This window comes from Coffea arabica, chromosome 6c (genome assembly GCF_036785885.1).
Source record: "Coffea arabica cultivar ET-39 chromosome 6c, Coffea Arabica ET-39 HiFi, whole genome shotgun sequence".
Classification (NCBI taxonomy): Eukaryota; Viridiplantae; Streptophyta; class Magnoliopsida; order Gentianales; family Rubiaceae; genus Coffea; species Coffea arabica.
The window spans coordinates 9919019-9939330 of NC_092320.1; the positions used below are offsets into that span (position 1 = coordinate 9919019).

The window sequence follows — 20312 nt, forward strand, 5'->3', positions numbered from 1 at the left end:
TAAAATTAGGTATATTCTTATCTAGCAGTTTAATTTTAGGATGTAATATTGATTATCTATTCGTTTTAACCTATAGTTCTTTTTCTCTTTTTAAGGAAATAATCTAGAATCAATTGGTTATTTTCTTGCGGTATATATTTCAACTCATCTTTCACGTATGAAAATGTTTTGCCTAACTTTTATACTTTTCCGAATGAGATCTCTAATTTTGTGTTTTTTTTGGTGAAGTTATTAAATCTAGTTCTCTAAAGTTAATTAGGAAGTAGACCAACTTTTCGGCATTTGTTTCTCTTTCTTCTTTTTTTTTTTTATCCACTATTTAGAGGGACAAAAACCCATCTTATTAACTCATCTAGTGAACATATAGCCACGTTTTCTTCTTTTTTTGGTGTCTTATTTAGCCAATATAAGTCAAGAAATGTTGAATTTGTCATCAATCAAGTACAATCCCTTATAGATATCAACAAGAATAGAATTTTGAAGGCAAAGAATGCTGCCTTCGTGCAATATATAATGGTTGTGACCTCGTTTGGCAAATAAATGTTCACAAATTTTGTTTTAGCAAACTATTAAAAAAGTTCTAACGAATTCATCCTTTTGAAAAAGAAGTTTTGAGTGCTTGGTTTCTTTTTGTTATACTTTTATTAGGTGAAAAAAATGAGTGTAATCCACAAATTTTTCGTTGCAAAACATTGCCTTTTTTTTTTCAATTATATCTAATTTTGCATAAAGTATAGGTTAGGTAATGTCACAAATTTCTTTGTAAGACATAAAAGGCTTATCATGCATTACTATATAATTTAATCAATTAACTTAAGTAAACTAAATTTATGATTGTACATCTTTAACTTAGCCCGTGTAAACTAACTTTTTCAATAAAACAAAATCAAAACTCAAAATCCGCATCAGAAAAGCAAATACACAAAATGATTGTGGAGGCCAATTGTGGATTTGTCACCTCGGCACCGTCTTGGGGTTAAGACCCTGGTGGTGTACCTTGGAGGGCCTCCCTAGGATTCGAACCCTTGACCTTTAAGGTCTTTGAGTTCGAAGCGGGGAAAGAAACTGTTATTGAGTGACATAAAGGTTAAACAGTGAATAAACGTGATATAAATTGCAATGCATACCAGACGGGATGTCACATTTCATCTTGTAGGAAAAATGGGAAGTCGAGGAAGAAAGAGGTATGCTGGTCCTGGCACTCCCCTCGGACCCATCACTCGAAGGAGTAGGCTGTTCAGTAGCTCAAGTGGTACCAGGCATTCCAACTCAAAAACTTTAATGGTCAAGGGTTCGAATCCTGAGGAAGCCCTCAAAAGTACACCACCAGGGTCTTAACCCAAAACGGTGCTGAGGTGACAAATCCACAATTGGCCTCCACAGCGACCTACGAAGCTTTTAATTACTATCAAGACGAAAATATGTATGAACCCTGTACTAATATCCTCTTCATACCTAAATCTTTTATGTCCCGGATATTTCTAATAATAACCAAATTAATCATGATACTACGGATTGAGTTTCTCTTCTGTAGTTCACTCTGCAACAGCTGAGGATCTCAATCTTGATACAAAACGGTGCATCGCATCAATTAGCATTGTTTTCAATCTTTTGCGTTTTCCCCCTTTCAGCGTGAGCTGCTGCGTCGTGCACTTTGTTTTCGTCAACTTTCTAACGTGTGTAATAGGAGTTTGGTGGTGAAGTGAATTTGCCAAGCTGTAAAGAGCATGACCACTACGATGCAACTCGTCTACTAGTGCAAAGACGACGTCACAAGTGCCAGTGGCTCTCTCTCTCTCTCTCTCTCTACAAGCTAGAGCGTTCATCCAAGTAACTTGTCACTAAGAAAATTTTAAAACTCTGATAAGAGATCAAATCTCTTGACTTGCATTCAAAAAATTTAGATTTTTTTTTAATATTTCGTCAACGAATGTGTAGGCATCTAACTGGATCGGTGATAGGTCATTCCTCTCTGGATTCGTCTTTGATTTCTTCAGGTCCGCCTCTCTTTAATATAAAATAGGAGTAGATTTAAAATAGATTCTATTGTCTTAGGGGCAAAAAAAAAAAAACTAGAGCATTTACGAACTCCATGTATGGTGTACGTTCGGCCATTATGAGAACAAGGAGAGTAATAGGTCTATGTCCCATGCAAATGCTAGTATTAGGGAGACCCAAAAGGAGAGATTTTTCAATTCAATTCAGGAGCTGATAAATTAGTGTAGAGAACAACATTTAACATTGTCAGCTATGAATTCTGCACGTAATTTATGGACTTTCCTAGAAAACGTGTCTAAAATAAGGTGCAGGTGCACCGCAACACATAGCATGTACAGTTCTCATTTTTCACGTGTACAGGTTGGGCATGCTGCATTTTTGTATACGTAATCAGACGCCGAGTGGGTTTTGCTTTTGCTTGAAAGAACAAATGGCGGCAACCCTAGCAGGAACTTAAACAACAGTGCAAATGGCTGACGTAGATGCTGACTGTAAATTTGTCATTTGTATTTTTATAATATCAAGATGCCAAGAATGCCCTCGGTGAGTCAATCTTTTAGAACTGCTTCATGGTAGGAAATCAACGTGGCATGTCTAATTGCATGTGTTGCTATGTGATGTGCCAACTGAGATTATGTGAAATTACACTTCATAAATATTTATGGGCTTAGTTGCTCTCAGCATTAGGTTGTGCAACTGGCGTTTATGGGCTTCATGCCTTAATAATTGAGCTCCAATGTCGGCAAAAGGACATTGGCAAACATCAATCAATATCCCCATGCTTCTCATTTAATTGATTCTGATTTGTGCGTCATCAACTTTGTAAACAAAGTCCAATCAGTGTCCTCCAGCCCCAAGAACGATTTCCTTCTAAGGCTCCATTAGACGGCTAGACCTTCGTTCTGGACCAGCATTATCTTCACAATCAACTTTTGGGCCAAGCCCTCCCCCCAACCCCCCACAAAAAAAAAAAAAAAGAAAAGAAAACTTTTGGGCCAAACCAACGTAAATTATTCACATCATAGGCAACGGACTTTACAATAATACGATGTTTTGGTTCTATTAAAATTTTACCTTATCCATCATTTTCGTACTGGAGAACACGCAAGAAGGAAAATCTATTCATCTTCTATAGTCTGATTGCAATAATAAAATAAATACTCTGCAATTTTGACAATTATGCAGCAAAATTGTACCATTTTTTCGGCGTATCTATTAAGTACCGCTGGCTTGAGAGAGTGTTTAGCGTTTACTTTTGAGCAAATCGTAATGGTTCAATAATATCTTCATGACTCTAAATCCCACTTCCGACTCCCTAAAGATCAGGCCTAGCACTGAAGAGTTGTTAAAAGCAATTAGCGTTATAGTAGAGTAGGACTTGGGCAGTGAGCCCACTTAATAGTTCTTAAATTTGGACTGGTTCATTTATGTATGCCACTCTTTTTCTAAAATGGTTGCCATCGACATATGGTTCTTTCCTACATTCAAAGTCTAAACAGCAATTACCCTAGTCTCAAGCAATTTGGAGTGTTTAACTGGTGAAACATTGAAGATTTGTTAACAGAAATTGGGTCCCCCAAAGAATATACTCCCTCCGTCTCATTTTGATAGTCTTTTATTCCTTTTTCATCTGTCCTAAATTGCAGTTCACTTTCCAATTAAAAAATATAGTTATATTTTAATTTTCTTAAAATACCCTTATTCAATGTAAGTAGTTGTTACTATAAACCTACCCCATTTAATGAGAGTTGATTCTTTTTTTTTACCATCAATTTAAGTTCCCATAAAGTTGTACCATATTCCTTTTTTTCAAAAAGTAAACTACTTTTTCTTAAACTTTGTGAAAAAAGAAGCAAGGCTATCAAAGTAGGAGGTAAGGAATAGTAATTATTTATTTTCAAACAAACATTTACTTGCTTTTAGAGCCAGCGATTTCTAGATTAAACTATTCAAATTTCTTGGAGCGAGGTGCGCATAATTTCAGCCCGAGAGGGGAATTTTGGAAAGGGATTAGAAAACCCCTTAGAATTTCTCATCAAATAAATAATTGGGAGTAAAAAGTGATGTGACACGACTTAAAGAAACATGATGGTTAACGCATCTACGCCACTTCAATTTGTTTGAACACGTGAAATCTCATGATAGGCCAGAAAAGTTTATCCTTCCAATGTAATGATGGGCTTGTTTGGAAGTGAAGTTTTTGGCCAAATTTTTTAGCTACTAGTTTTTTAACAACTTTTGCTACGGGAACCCCAAAAAACTTATCAAAGTAAAATAAGTTTTTTACTTACACACTTCAAAATAATACACATAAAAACTTTCCCTTTAACTTTTCTTCTTTTTCCTCCCCCACTCAACCGGCCACCACCTCCACCACTGCTTCCGGCGCTGGCAACTATTCCGGCCAACTTTTGCCGGCCTTCCACTTTTTTCTTTTTCTCTCTCTCCCCTCCCCCTTTGACCGATATGCTGGTTTCCAAAATCTCTTTTTTCTTTTTTTTATTTCTCCCTCCCCCCTCCCCTCTTTCCCTCTGCTTTTCCCCGCCACCTTCCCCCTCCCGCAGCTTGGGGAGAAGGAAAATTGTAAAAAAAAAAAAAAAAAAAATACACTCGGCTGTTGCTGCTTATTCTGCCAGCAAGATAAGGAGAGGAGAGGGAGATGGAACATTGAAAAAAAAAATCATTTCTGTTGCTGCAAAACTCAGGTGGTGGCAGAGAGAGAGGGAGAGGGAGGGGTGGCGGGAGGTGGCATTGGTGGAGTTGTTGTTGGGGGTGGCGGAGGTAACGGGGAAGGGGGAGGGGGAAGGAAGAAGAAGAAGAGAGGAAAGAAAGAAAAAGAAAAAAAAAGAGAAAGAAAAAAAAAGGAAAAAAAAAAGTTTTTCACCTTACAAAACTTCTACAAAATTTTTTACCTTACAAAAATTTCTACAAATTTTTTTTAAAAACTTCTACAGTACACTACAGTAAAGTTTTAGACAAACTCCCAAAAAACTCAAGTTCCAAACAGGCCCGATAATTCACGGGAAATGCTACTTCAGTTCCAAGCTTCTGCCCAAAGCATGTATAGCTCAGCCAGGAAACCATCCCTAGTCTTTTGCTTTAGATCGATCAGAGAGACGATAATGTCGCGCAGATTGATATTTTCAGGTGTTAAAAAAAAATTTTTGATTTGCCAATTCAACCGTAATTTCTCAACTTTTTCTTCAAAAAGTTTATAGAATCCCTGTTGGCATCCAAGTTTCAGATTTATTTTTTATCGGAAAAAGAACCCTGTTAGATCATCTTATTTTTTGAAATGTAATATATATGTGAGGTGAAAGATGATCAATTGAAATCATGCTTATGATGCAAATAAAAATATGTTATTTAGAATAATTTTACTACTCAAACACACTCTTGTAAATAGTAGTAACACCTCAGGTCCAAGGTCAACACGTTGTTGCATGGAAAGAGAATTCCAGACCTTTCTTTCTTGAAACTCCACGACGCTGGATTCTATTTTTGCTTTGAGAAGGTTCAATAGAAGCGATTCTTTAAGAATTTACCAACCTAATTAAGACAGTCTAACAAAACTACTGTAAGAATGGAACCCAAAATTATTCAAGAGGTTTTAATAGTTGGACGCCAATTTCCTTCACTACTTCCGAGCCAAGTCCGACACATGAAATGAGAGATCTGCCAAACAAAAGGTCAGTAGAAATCAAATGTCGCCTTCATATTTTGTCACTGATAGCTACCACATACCCCGTCAAAAGCAGAAAATGCCACTTATGATAGAGGAGTAAGCGTGCCTCAGCTGGTCGTGACATTCAACTAAGACTGTTGATGGGATCGGGGTGAATTCAAAATCAACTCATTTAATCCAAAAAAAAAGTTCAATAAATCTTATCTTTCAGTAAGTCGATCTAAGATTGATCTTAAAAAATAAGTTATATTTAAATATAAATCAAGTTTGGACGTCATAATTAGATTCAAATTCGATATAGATCCGACTATTTAAGTACTTATATATATATAACCCGATTAACACGCCTACGTTTAGCGGTGTCTTTCACACATCTTACCATTTTCACTTGCTTTCGTCACGATTTTTTTTTTTTTTGGGGTTTTTGGCTACCTGGGCTGGAGCAGCGGCACCTTCGAAAAAGTGGACGATCCAGCTCTAAGTCCTAAGCCATCGACGTCTACTCTGGTTTGTATTAATAATAGAATCCATCATTGCAGCATCTAGTGGAGATTTTTCAGTACAAAACACTCTACTATTTCCCAAGTGTTGAGCTCCATCCGAACTTTAAAAAGCAAACACCCAACCTAGACCTTCTTTCCATATTCTATTTTCTGAGGTCATGGTGGTTGCGACAACTTTTGATGTTAAATTCACGGAGAAGCATATTCGTGAAAGTTGACGTCGACGCCTGCTACACATGCAAGTCAAAGGAAATCGATGGTAAGGTGATATATACTTGTATGGCTCCTTTTCATTTGTTTGATAGTACGTAGTAGTTTTACATGATCGAATGAATGGCAGCGATTGTGTTAGGCACGAGTAGGTAAGAATAAGAGAGGGTGCGTATATCTTCTTATCCGTATATAAGCTGATGTCCTTAATGCAAATGGCTGAGCACCACCCGGCACCAGTAGCTAATTTTTCTACTATAATTATTAGTTAGGGTATTAACAGCAGTCACGGATTCTGTTTGATAGTAAAAGTTTGGGTTTGTTTCCCGAGATGTGATGGAAAACCAAACAAACCAAGTTCCAGTCCCCTACCACCTAAAGCAAAAAGGAGAAGGAGATGCATTCCGAAAGGAGAAATATCTAACTGAATTCATTAGTTACGCGTAAAAGCCCTGCCAAGATAATATCCTACACAGTGGAAGCAGATTATGATCTATCCTACTATAAATAGAGAGACGCGTCCCAGTTTTGGTGCTGTATACGATTCTGAAACTTGCAGGAACTTACTAGTTTCGCTGGCAGACGATCATTTGATCGATTCCACAAACAAGTTAGTAAAAAGTTTTGGCAGTAAAAATGGCCGACCATCTGCTGTAGAGGTGGTTGTTGTGGTTAATTAGTGGCTCTAGTGACGGCGGCTACGGGCTACGGCATTGGTTCCATTGCCACCGCCTCTATGATGCTCACTCGCCAGTCACCACTGGCTATAGACTTGTTTAAAGAACTGTTGCACGACTGATTCTTTTAAATATCCAACTCTCGAGCTAAGATAATCATCTGTCTGGTCCTACAGTATACAAAAATACAATTGACTGAGCTCAATGGAGACGAAAAAATCAGAGGCCCAATTCTAATTCCAAGCATGCAAATCATAGAGAATTGAATTGTGAGAGATCACCTTGACTGATGCGGTTGTGTACGAAAGGATAAAAAGGTGCCTGAGATTGACAGTGGTAATTATGACATGTTCTTTGTCATTAGAACTCTTTAGCAGTTACTGCCTTCTTTTGGGGCAGAAGAACGTTAATATTATTAGTATAAGCATCAAAAGGCCATTTTAAGAGATTGCATTTTTCATCATTTTTCATGGAAAAATTACTGTAAAGATTTGATATATATGAGAAAAAAAAATAATAAAAAAATATATTTACGAAAAATAACATAATTTTTTGATAAAAAATAGCAATCCAAACAAGGCCTTAGAATTTCAAAGATGCACTCGTCCAAACAGCCCGTCAGTACAAGTCAATGTCGGTCACTGGCCCTTACCCCCACCTCCCCCCCCCTCCCCGGCTCCTTTTTTATGGGGTCACTGGGCTCCTCTTTCCAGGGAATTCTGTTTTAAGTACCATTCCTTGTTGGATTTGTACGACCGTGCTGGATATTGGTTAATAGTTGTGTTAAGACTTGTTTATTGGGGGTGGCCACTCATTAACACGTTACACTATATATATATATATATAATAAACACAATTATATTTATTGCATCGCTTGCATTTACATACTTTATCAAAATTTAAGTACACTTTTTTTTAAAAGATTTTTGAATTAATTATACTTTTCTAAACAAATTAACACTCGAAACCCTCCTATGATTGCCCCATTTAGGCACCTACTGGTTAAACTACAATAATAATATGTTTTCTAGTATTATAATTTTCATTATTTTACAAGTGTCATGGTAGGAATTGGGTAAGCCCAGCCCAAGGTGTTCGGTCTAGTAAACCCCTCCTCACGCGGCTGAGGTGGAAATGAGATTACATTTTATTATTAGGAGAAAATTAATTTGGCGACTAAGCTGGAGGATAACTAGTTGGAAGTTTTTAACTGAACCTTCAATTAGAAATTCTAGATCAATGCTTGGGCAAATTTTTCCTAAGGCGTCATTTTCATAAATGGTCCTGCCACATGAAAAAGAGCCTGACGTTGTGACCCATGCTTTTGAAATTAGAGCTTGGACTCTGTTATTTCTACAATCCATGAAGATACAACCGGGAAAAATGCTATTTTAGTCCTTAATATTATTGTGATTTCAGTACTTCAAATTTTGACAAAAATAAATATGATTCTCAATATTAAGTTCATGTGCAGTTTTAGTCCCTAAAGTTTTGACAAGAATAAATATAATTTCTAGTATTACCAATTTAAAGTAGGTTTACAACAATTGGCTCATTTTTTCAAATATTGATAGAATCAATCAAGCGCTCACGTGTTTGTTGAATTAAACTTTTTTTTTTTAGAAAAAGAAAGATAAATAGCCAGTAATCTTGAACAATATAAATAAATGCACACGATAGCATGTTAGTTACTAATTAACTAATAAAAAATTTGTTAATCTGCTCCGAAAAATGAAGTACTATGATTTTTTACTTGGAGCAACGGGGATAAAGAATGACAATGAGTTATGTATCCATTAAAAAAGGGTGTTCCGACTAGTTTTAGTTCAAAAGATTTTCTCCATTTTAATAGTTAATAATCAGTTAGCTCATGAGTTATATTAGTTGTTATTTAAAGTTAGCTACTATTCCGCTTCTTTATTTTGAAATCCAATTACTGGATGTGATTAAATTGTATCAGTAATTAGAAAAAAAAAATTCTTCAAATGTTCTAAATTTAAATTTGATACGTTAGGTATTGGATTCGTTCTACCCAAAACTTTAGAGATTAAAATTGTATACGGAGTACTAAACATTGAGGACTAGATCTGCTTTTGCTAAAATCTGAAAGACTAAGAAAACTGTATATGGACCAAACATTGAGGACTAAATCCGCATTTTCCCTCATACAACGCGAAGAGCAACAAACAAGAACTACCTGTAGCTTAGGAAATAGTGAAGGCGTGAAAGTGACCATTGATTGCTGGCCTCACTTGCTTTCAACCAGATCTCAAAATCTCTATGGAATTGACATCCCCAAATTGTAGACGTTGCTTCCCTCAGCAAAATACCATAGCGATGGTTTGCAATCCCAATCACTTTTTGTCACCAAAGCATGGCTCAGGCCTCAAATATCACAATTCACAAGCGAAGGCTTTATCATTTCATCAAGTTTTCATCGAGTTCATTGTCAAGGATAAGAAGGATTTCTGTGTATTGTTCCCACTTGAGAAAGTTGAAAAAAATTCTAACAATGCAATAGAAAAACAAATCTTCCATATTCAGTGTCAGAAAAAAAAAAATTTTTTCTTTTTTTGGATGTAAACATTTTAAGGTCTACGTGCAATTAAAGTCAATTATCGGGAAAGAGTTTCGCATCGACGACGTTCCTCCTGGCCTTGATGGGCGGACAATTTAGGAGAAGGCCCATTATATTATACTACCATCTCTTTGAAACAAAACAAAGGTGAGTACCCACCATCTGCAAGTTTTTAGTCAATGTAACATTATTGTGTCATTTAACCTAATGAAGTCTCCTGAAGAAATGATAGAGTCCGCTAATTGATTTAGACGTTCGATACTTTGGGTAAGAAAAAGGATAAACGTGAGGTTTAGTGATTAGATAGAATGGAGAAGTTAATTATTAGATTTTGCAATTGGCAAATCATATACTACAACAGTAGTAGATCTGTGAAAGAAGATTAAGAGAGAGAGGTTACCACACCAGGGTTCTGGGAGGGGTTGGAATAGAGTAGATAAGTGTCCTGTAAAATTCTAAAAAATTATCGATTCTTGTGAACTTTTACGAGATTTAGGTTTCACAGGGATTTAGCTAAAAGAGTACAAATTTCAAGGTTGCAAGTGGAATATTCCATATCTTGTAGGGCTAGGCAGATAAAGCTTGGGAGTCAAAAAGTTCACGCAAATCTTGAGGAGGAGAGAGAAGACGACACAGAAGATAGGCCACGTTTAAAGGATCGGAGGTGCAGCGGAGTTCGGGGTGGCATTTGCTGCTGCTGCAGGCAAGTGGGGCCCGGCGGCTGTGCCGGGTCGTGTCACAGGTACTGATAACAAAAGAAAAGAAAATAAGAAAGCAGAATAATGTGTTGGGGTCACAGAAGTAAAGGACGAGGACACGTGTGAATGAAGATGGACGTCACGTGCGCGGGGCGGACAGATGGATGGTAATTGTGGGGATGGTCGCATTCAATGCCTCGTACGGAGAGCTCAGATTTCGGTTTTGTCGGATAGTGGGGCAGGGATTGGGCTGAAGGACATGTGCCCCCCATCCTTGTGGCGCCTTCTTATACATTCCTCGTGGATAGGGCCCACCCTCCCCTACAACCCCCCCCCCCCCCCCTAAATAATTCCTCTTTGCTGATTATTGAAAAGCCCCTCATTCCCTACATTTTTGGGTTGGTTGCTTCTTTTGTGCACGCACCCAGACAGCACAGACTTAACCATTTGTGGAGTGTTGTGTTGTCTTTGCCAAGCTCTCCTCTCTACTTTCTGATGATTGTTTCTACTCTCAGTAACAGAGGATTAGCTGCCGTCGCGAATGCGGCAACGCACGCACCTTGTTTGACTGCGGAGGAGCAGAACCCAACCTCACTAAAAAAAAATTTTTAAAAAAAAGCTTTAGTCATGGAGTTCGTTTCGATTGTATCATTTGAAAAAAAAAATTTTTTTCCTCATTATTCACGAACCACGTTTTTTCAATTTTATTTAAAAAAAAGCTACCTACCATAAATGATATTCAAAAAATTATAAACCTACATTCCAATACTTGAGATAGTCTAGTAAATTTTAGTCTAGTTATTAAAATTGAGACCTCGCAAGTTAAAAAATCCTGAATTCAAATTCTCGTTCTCTCTTCTTCCTCGTCCCCCTCTTCTACTTGGAAAGAGAAAAATCTCAAACATTACACATCATGTGATTTAAGTAGTAGCAGTTGATTAATACTTAAAAAACAACATCTCAAAGTTTTCGAGTGGCTCCAATTCCAAAGCAATGCCACAGCATCCCCTGGTTTTTTAAGAATGTCATATTGACCTTCTTTAAATCCCAGTTTTTCTATTATAATTAATCAACACAAAAAAAAACACACACACACACACACACACATTTGGAAAATAAAGACTTGTGATTACGTGTAATTTTAAGCTTTCATCAGCAACTAGAGTAATCCCATGCAATTGATTAATTTGCTGCCTTGTTGTTGAGGATTGCAGAGAATTCCATTACTCGAGCAAAGAAGTTAAACACGCAGACCCTTCTTCATAAGACCTACTTAAAGCATGCTATGATCGTGCATCTTTGCTGTAGCAGTAGCATCAAAGAGATTAAATTTTTACAGGTAAAAGAAGTAAAAATATATATATATATATATATGACTCTGCTGAAAAGGAAAAACAAAAAAACTTACTTGCTGCTAAGTAAATTTGGTACCGCGTTTTTATTAACTAACTAAGGAGGTGTCTTAAAAGCTGCCAACAAAGAACATGCATGTATAGAGTGCAAAGGGATCAGGGGTAGGAACGGTGGTTGCAGGTGCAATCGTTCGTGCAACCTTTTTCGTAGATTATATGTATTTTATATACGGCGTAATTTTATTTATATATGATGTAATTTATTTTTAACAACGTATAATTTTAAAATAAAATTTTATAAATTTTACATATATTCTTAAAAATAAAATACAAGATGAAATCTAGATCGTATAACTTTTTTTTTTTTTTTTACCGTGAACTGCTCAAGAGCGTTCCGCGTGATAAATCCAAATCCGAGTACACGGGGATGATTTGAGCAGTACAACAGAAACACCCAGTAATTTGGGTAGTCTCAGAGTAACAAGCTACGACACTCAAATGAGAGGCAGTCCACGTGGTCCTGCCAGCGTGTCAAGTCAGCGTCTCCACATTCCTGTTACCTGAGTAACTAGTCAGTGGTTAATTACAATGCCAGTCGCTTAGTTCTTTCTCAAAGTTTTCGGAAAATATTTTTGAGAAATTTCAATTGGAAACATGTCATAGTTATGCATTTTGTGTTTAGATTGTATTTTCCGTCATTTTTCATGAAAAAATTATTGTAGCGATTTGATATATATAAGGAAAAAAGGTGATAGAGAAATGTGATCACGAAAAATGACAATATTTTCCGACGAAAACAAGTAATCCAAACAAAGCATAAAAGTGGGGATAGAATACAATACAGGAAAGGTTGAGACGGGCGTGGAGGTCTTGAATGGCTCCATAGTACCTGCGGATGTTATGCGCCAACAACCAAAGAATAATTACAAAAGGCTCGGCTTACTAAAACAGTACAGGTGTTACAAGAAAAGTTAATACTAACGATTTTGCCTTTTGTGGCATCATTTAGTAAAGAATTGTTGTTGTAGAAGTAAACAAAGTCGAAAATGTTTAAGGTACTATTAGACTTTCGAGCACATGGCTTCATAAATGCCAAAGCAAACGCTTACTTCTACGTGTCCCCTTTTTTATTCACATTTTGATCTGAATGCGACCATAAATCTCTCTTTAATTAGTCCAAGACTCAATTATTGACCATGATACATGTCTTGAAGCTGCTAACCACATGGTCCTACGCCGTGACACAAAATAAAACTTGAAAAAGATAGCCGGACAGCGCTAACTTTGTCCGTCCATACTCTTACCTCAAAGGAGAAAGCAGAAACACACAATACCCCTATTTCTAAAAGTGGGATGTAATGTAGCATCTGAATGCCGGCTCCGAGGAAACTCGACAAGGTTATATAGTTCACCTTAACATTCAACATTCATTATTTTTTTTTCAAAGTCGAAACAGTCACGTCTGATCAGACCTGTCAGGTTTCTCCGACTCAATTGGCCCACTTTCTAGAGTCGCTTCCCTTAAAAAATAAATCCCCCCTCTTAGAAGTAGGAGTAGATTAGGTTAGGTTAGATGTGCGTGCCGTTAGTGAAAAAAAAAAAAAAAAAAGTCGAAACGGTCACGTGTCACGTGTACTCTGCTTTAATGTACGTATCAGAGCAATTGCTAAACATGTATAATAATTTGTTAAGAACTGATAGAAAAAATTCACATGAATGTATGAAGATCCCATTTATTAATTCACGCTCTATTATAAAGTGGAATCCACTTGCTATATTCTACGTGGAACACTTTTATTGGTTAGAAAATAGCCATTATAGTGCTTCGGAGCAATATAAAATTTTTCCATATGTTCTTATGTCGCACGTGAAAATGAGAGTGGTGATCAAATAACGAATTAGTAGCGTTAACATGATAATAATAGTTCTGTTCGACTTGACTGATTTTTTATGGGAAATGTTATCTGTACTTTCATTTTTATTAATTACATTTTTACTATCTTTTTAATCATATATTATCTATTTATTATGTTATATGATAAAACAAATGACGGGACTGCAAATGTCGAGGAAAGAAATGTTTGGTTAACTTGTGAAAGAAAAATTTTTAAGTACTATAGGCAAATATATTAATATCCAAGTTTTTGTTTTTGATGTCGAGCCCGCATTGTCATCATTCCTTCTATAGTCACGCCAGGTCTATCTCCTTGATGAGGGGGAAAATTAAAATTAACTTCCTGCCTCACAGTTCTAGTCATGCCAATTGTTCATCACCGAGCATTGAACATGTTCGGGCCGTTGAAAATTGAACTTCCAACTTTGACGGCGACGAGACAATTATATTCATAACCACCTTACTGCGTAACGAAGGGACTAAATAGAGGTGGAGGTAGTTAGTTTTTTAAGACGAGCCGTCTCTTTAAGGCTACGTGGAAACGGGAGAGGGCGAATCTATGCATCCCACACCCCTTTAGACGTTCATCAAAAGAAGATCAACTTTTTGCCATTAGCCAAAATCTGATCCCAATCCGCTTTTAATTCCTTCCTAGAACAGGTAAATTATTCCGGTGATTGATTGAAGATGATATTTCTAATGTGGACTGGCCTCAAGAGACAAGTCAACTAACTTGAAGCCTAGCTTCTCAAGTTATAGAGCATTGCGGCAGGAATACGTTGAATTTCAAGATACTGTGTTTAGATTGCAATTTCCTGCAAATTTTTTTTTGTAAAAAATGTATTTTAATGATTTGATATATCTGAAATAAAAAAGTGATTAAAACATATATTTATAAAAAATATAAATATTTTTTTTAATAAAAAATTCCTTTCCAAACAAGGCGAGCGTTCCGGCTCCTATTGTGAAATACGAAAACACTCTTATAGATATCGAGCACCTCGAATAAAACTTATGCTCTAAAAGACTTTGGGTTTCAGCGAGGCATAAAAATAAGTGAATAACTTTAAGCAGAACAAAAAATAAAAGCCTCATTTGATAGATTTGCATTCGACATAAAAAATGTTGACAATGCTTTCTTTTACTGTTTGTTTTGCTGCAGTCTCAGACGCAGTATCCGGTACACAGATTGAGACTGAAAAATCGATTTTGAAGTTATGAGAAGATTTAATATGGTTTAGGGGAATGAATGACGATGGAAAATTAGTTAGAGACAGTACTGTATTTTGTTTCACCAGGGGGGGTTTTTTTTTTTTTTTTTTTTTTTTGCCATGAATTGTCCGAGTTCTTTCCTTCCGTTATCCGGTTCAAATCATCCCAGTGTGCTAAAACAGCAAGCATTTTTTCTTTTTTCATTATTTTTGTCCCACCGTCATTCTCTTTCTAATTTTGTTAAAGAACAAAATCGCTACGTTTTCAATATTTTTCAATCACTTTTTATCTCACATGTATCAAATCGCTATAGTAATTTTTTTTTATAAAAAATCTAAAAAAATATAATCCAAACACATCCTTAACTTTAGCTATTTTAAGTAATTATTCTTCCACCAGGAGAAAAAGAGTCTGAGCCCAGTACGCTGCTGCACATGCATTTATCAGAGAAGAAGAGATCCATCCACAGCTTTTACCATTTCGGTCCTACTAATTGTATCTTTGTACCGTCTCCTACTAATTTGAGATCCATTATTTGTTTAATCTTTATCTCGACATGTCATCCAGGTTTATCTTCCAAACGCTACCGCCACGCGGCGGCAATTGACGAATTATTCTGATCACCTCTCCGACTCTCCCCTCCTCTCGGCTTTCAAGAAACCAAAAAGGAAACAAAAATACGTACCGAGAACTCAAACCCCTCTTATTAAATTAGACAGACAGTCGGATTACGTGTGCTGAGGTTTGGGGGCTTTTACGATTTGCCAATCGAGGTACACATCACCATTCATTTCACCTCAAGTGTAAAATGGATAAAAATACCTCCTGAAGTGAAGTGTATGTAATTCCTGTTGGTTGTCAGTCAACGGAGTTAAAATTAAATATTTGAATTAATTAAATAATATAAAATTTTTTAGATAAAATTTGTGCTCGAAATTACTTATCACTAAAGGTTTGTTTGATAACATAAAAAAATGCTGAATCTAAATTTTTTCAGACATTCAGATGTTTTGAGTGTTTGATAAATGAAAATCCATTTGCTAAACTTGTTAAGTAGTGTTCAACTTGTGTATATTTTTTTTCAGTACAAGAATTCTAACTGAATGCTTAATTCTGATAAGAATCAATAGAATTACTTCAATTACCTTGTTTTATCTATCAAATCAACCCTTGTTTGTTAATTATGTTCAAAATTCTTATCTAATTAAATAATGTAATCTTTTCTATCTAATGATTTTCTATTTCTTTTTTCTCCTTTTTGAATGGTTTTCACATATTCTCCATACTTTTCATATAATATATTTCATCTTTTATATTAATTTGACTTAAAAATTAATATTGTCATTTTCATACCTAATATTTTTAGCTAATTAAATGATAGGTTTTATTTCTTTTTTGGATGACAAGATATTTGGACAAATTTGTCAAATTTAACTTATTAAGCATTCAGTTATAAATGTTTATCAAACAATATAAATAGGTTTATCATTAAAATCCAGGCATTCATATATTTCTTTTCAGTGCTTAAAATTCAGCAAATTAATTATCTCAATATTCAAATTTCAGACTTCAGAATTCATATTCAGTTTTATCAAACGGAACCTAAATGAAATATGCATCCAAATACATTTGATTTAATATTTAACAATTTAATAGATTCAAACTTCAATTTTATCAAACGCCACCTTAACTCCAAATTTTAACACGGAGAACTAATGTGCTCTTATAATTGGAGGCAGCCAGCACTTGTTCTTAGTTGTACATATGAAAAAAATAACTCATTGTTCCTTCTCTCTCAACCCAAAAATAACTCCTCCAAAAAATTTAGGTGCTTCAAAATTAATGCAATGAAAAAAAGTAAATTACATCCAAGACATTTCGTACCCAAGATAAAGGAAGGGATGCAAGTAAGTTATTCCTGCCATTTGGAAATAAGATTAGTACTGCACAGCAGCTCAAAACACATATGATATACTTACCTTTTAGAGAAAGGGGAAAAAAAAAAAACAATCAATGGTGATTCTCCATTTATCCCTCAAAACAAACATATTCCACTACTAAGGAAAAGATAGCAGTCATTTCACGTTAACCACAATTTATCTCATCGAATTTCCTTTCAATGGCAGGGTAACCAGTATACTAATTGAAGAATAAATTTGGCATACTAATTTATTCGTTGGCACCAAAACACTAAAATGCATTGAAAAAAAAAATTTATAGACACTAACATAACAATTGTAGATATTAAGATAATAATGTATAAATATATAAAATAAACTTTGACATTCTTTAAAAATCGCGTTTCACATTAAATGTCATCCACGTAATTTTAAATCAAATTAATCAACCCAATTGACTGTTATCTACGATTAAAACACTAATGGCAGAGAATCCACGCTCTTGTCGTGACAGGGGAAGCGGGCAAATGCAGAGAATCTTAGACTTTGTTTGGAAAGCAAATTTTCAAGGAAAAATTTGTTACGTTTTTTTCGTAAACATATTTTTCAACCACCTTTTTATCTTACATATATTAAATTAATATAATAATTTTTTTATAAAAATATTTCAGAAAAATATAATCCAAAAAAAAGTCTTAATATGGAGGCCACAAGAAAGTCGAGAAATGCGATTTTCTTCAAATTCAATTAATTACTTACTCTTTAAAAGCTTTTCTAATCTAAAATATAAGAATGAGACAAGAGAATTAATTGCCTAGGTGGTTTCCAAAAACCAAAAAGAGAGTCGTGGTTAGCATAGAAGTCTAGGGATGGAGATGTCATTCATCCAATGGTTAGCATATAATTTTCCTTTCTAGCTCCTAAAAACCACCCGACTAGAGGCAAATGACAAATAGGAGTGTAGTTACTTCAATTAAGTTAATTAATTTCTGGGGCATTTATAGTTTTAACTCTTTCTACATGTCTTACTCTAGTCCATTTCCCACTCCACCGCCTTTGGAACTCTATCAGCCGTCGGTTTAAAATTTTTTTTTAAAAAAAGTTAACCAGACAACCTTATAATACCCGGCTGTCACCCGTCCAGTTCATCACAGCTAAATCACAGCCAACCACTCTATCCACCCTCCATTAACATTATTACACGCGCCCAACAACGAACTAGTCTGCTCGGCTCCAAGATGTCAGCTTAGCAAATCCCACTATTTTTGACCGCATCAGTAATGCATAGGCATAGCTCACAGTATTTTAACCGAACCAGGGTTAGCCTAACCCAACCATGATTTAACCCCACTACTTCCCTGCTGTTTATATACCGACTGAAAGAAACCGCTGCCCTCATCCATCATCCAGAAAGAAAATCAACGCAACTGAAAATCACCCCACGAAAAAATGATGATCGGAGAGCGAAACCACCCAAACCCAGTTGTCCACGTTCCTCCATGGCCGGCGTCATTCGCCGATGATCAAACGGCCGATGTTTCTATGACCTTGAGCCCTAATGCCAATGCTCACTCTAGCCCCAGCTTCGATGACTACTCCTTTTGCCTCCAGACCGATGTTCTCACGGCCCTCCAACGTTTTCTGCCGTCCAACCTTAAAACAAACTTGACTGATCTTGTACTGGAGGATCTCGACGCCGCTGAAAACGACGACGGTTTCGGGAAAGACTTGGATCTTCCGGTGGACGCCTACTCATGCGATCACTTCCGCATGTTCGAGTTTAAAGTGAGGAAGTGCATGCGTGGCAGGTCGCATGACTGGACCGAGTGTCCGTACGCTCATCCGGGAGAAAAAGCTCGCCGGAGGGACCCGCGCAAGTATCATTATTCCGGCACTGCATGCCCGGATTTTCGTAAGGGGAGCTGTAAGAAAGGTGACGCTTGCGAGTTCGCACACGGCGTATTTGAGTGCTGGCTCCACCCTGCTCGCTATCGTACGCAGCCATGCAAGGATGGGCTTAATTGTAAGCGTAGGGTGTGTTTCTTTGCTCACTCGCCGGAGCAACTGAGGGTTCTCAGCCCACGCGCTGATTCGTACGACGGGTCTCCTCATCGACTTGCTCTGGAGGCGTCTTTTGGCAAGGCGCTGCAGTTCATGTCGTCGCCGGAATCGGGCTCGCCGCCGTCCGAGTCGCCACCGATGTCTCCGATGACGACTTCCACCTCCATGAGCTCTCTGAGTCGGTCCTTGGGTTCCAACTCGGTCAGTGAGATCATGGCGTCACTGCGTCAGCTGCAGCTGAATAAGGTTCAGTCCGTGCCGTCTTCTTGGGCCTTGCAGGCGGGTGGCTCGGGATCCGGGACGCCCAGGGCGGTCATGACCCGGCCTGGTTCCTACAGCTTGCCATCGACCCCGACGAGGACGGTGGGCCGGAACGGGATGCGATACTTTGACAACTGGGACAAGGGAGGGGGCGAAGAGGAGCCAATGATGGAGAGGGTGGAGTCCGGGAGGGATTTGAGGGCCAAGATATTCCAGAAACTGAGCAAAGAGAATCCCTTGGATTGGGTGGGTCCGAAGCCGTCTGATGCCCCCCCGAATCCGGATGTTGGGTGGGTGTCGGATCTGATCCAGTGAAGAGCTGGAGGTGGTCTGGACATGATGAAGCGTGTTGTTTTTGGGTATTCATTAGTAATGATTTTGTTGATTTAAGGTGGGCTTTAGATTTGGCGCCTCTCTCCCCAGCATGTGACCGTATAATTTTTCGGGGAAGAGCGAAGCAGGGAAGGTTAAGATGAAAAAAAAAAAAAAAAAAGAATTCTGTACATACAAGCGGTGGTAATTACTAATTAGTAGAAGTATGAAATATATATATATATAGTAAAGAGCAGTACCAAAAATGGTGCTTGGCTTGGAGGGTGATGAAGACTGGAGAGAGTAGGCAGATTCTGTTGTCTTGGGTGGAAAGAAAGATTGGGTGGTGTTTTTGGGCTGCTCATCAAAACTGCCAAGAAGGGACTGGGTAGCACTTTAAGCGGACAGACTAACAGCAGCTGAAGAAGATTGTTGTGTTATTTAACTTATTCCGGGTTTTTATTATTATTATTATTATATTATATAAATTGTGATGAAAGTTGGTATCGTGGGATGATATGTAAGTAAATTTGTATGTATTTCCCCATTCCATAAAATGTCACTCCACTCCGTACTGTAAATATGGACGGACGAGCCAAGTCTCTCTATGCTTTCTGTAATTCCCCTATGAATGAATGATGATCAATATGATTATCCCCGCGTGTATTGCTGCTCTGCTATCATATCCCCACATATCATTCGAGGCTTCTACACCTTGGCCTTTTTTTTTGAAATTTTGCCTTTGTTCATTTTTCTTGTTTCTCATCACCACACCACTGGAAATTGTACTACTCTGTACATATACATAGATAGGTTACTTACTCGCAGCAGAAAAAAAACATATGGGGTAGTGGTACGGACAGAAGTGGTAAAATATATATGTATATGTATATGCATGCCCAACAGGAGATGTGTATGTATGAATAATGATATATTTATGTGTCTGGATCGAAGAGACAGTGATGGGATTTGT

General features: G+C 37.0%; 1 protein-coding gene across 1 annotated transcript; it reads left to right on the top strand.

The window, feature by feature from the left end:
• The first annotated feature begins 18088 nt into the window (after positions 1–18088).
• LOC113694109 (zinc finger CCCH domain-containing protein 20-like) lies at positions 18089–19993 on the top strand. Its single transcript, XM_027212959.2, has one exon. It carries the CDS (start codon positions 18155–18157, stop codon positions 19340–19342), a length of 1188 nt encoding a protein of 395 aa, XP_027068760.2. The 5' UTR covers positions 18089–18154; the 3' UTR covers positions 19343–19993.
• Positions 19994–20312: the final 319 nt, after the last annotated feature.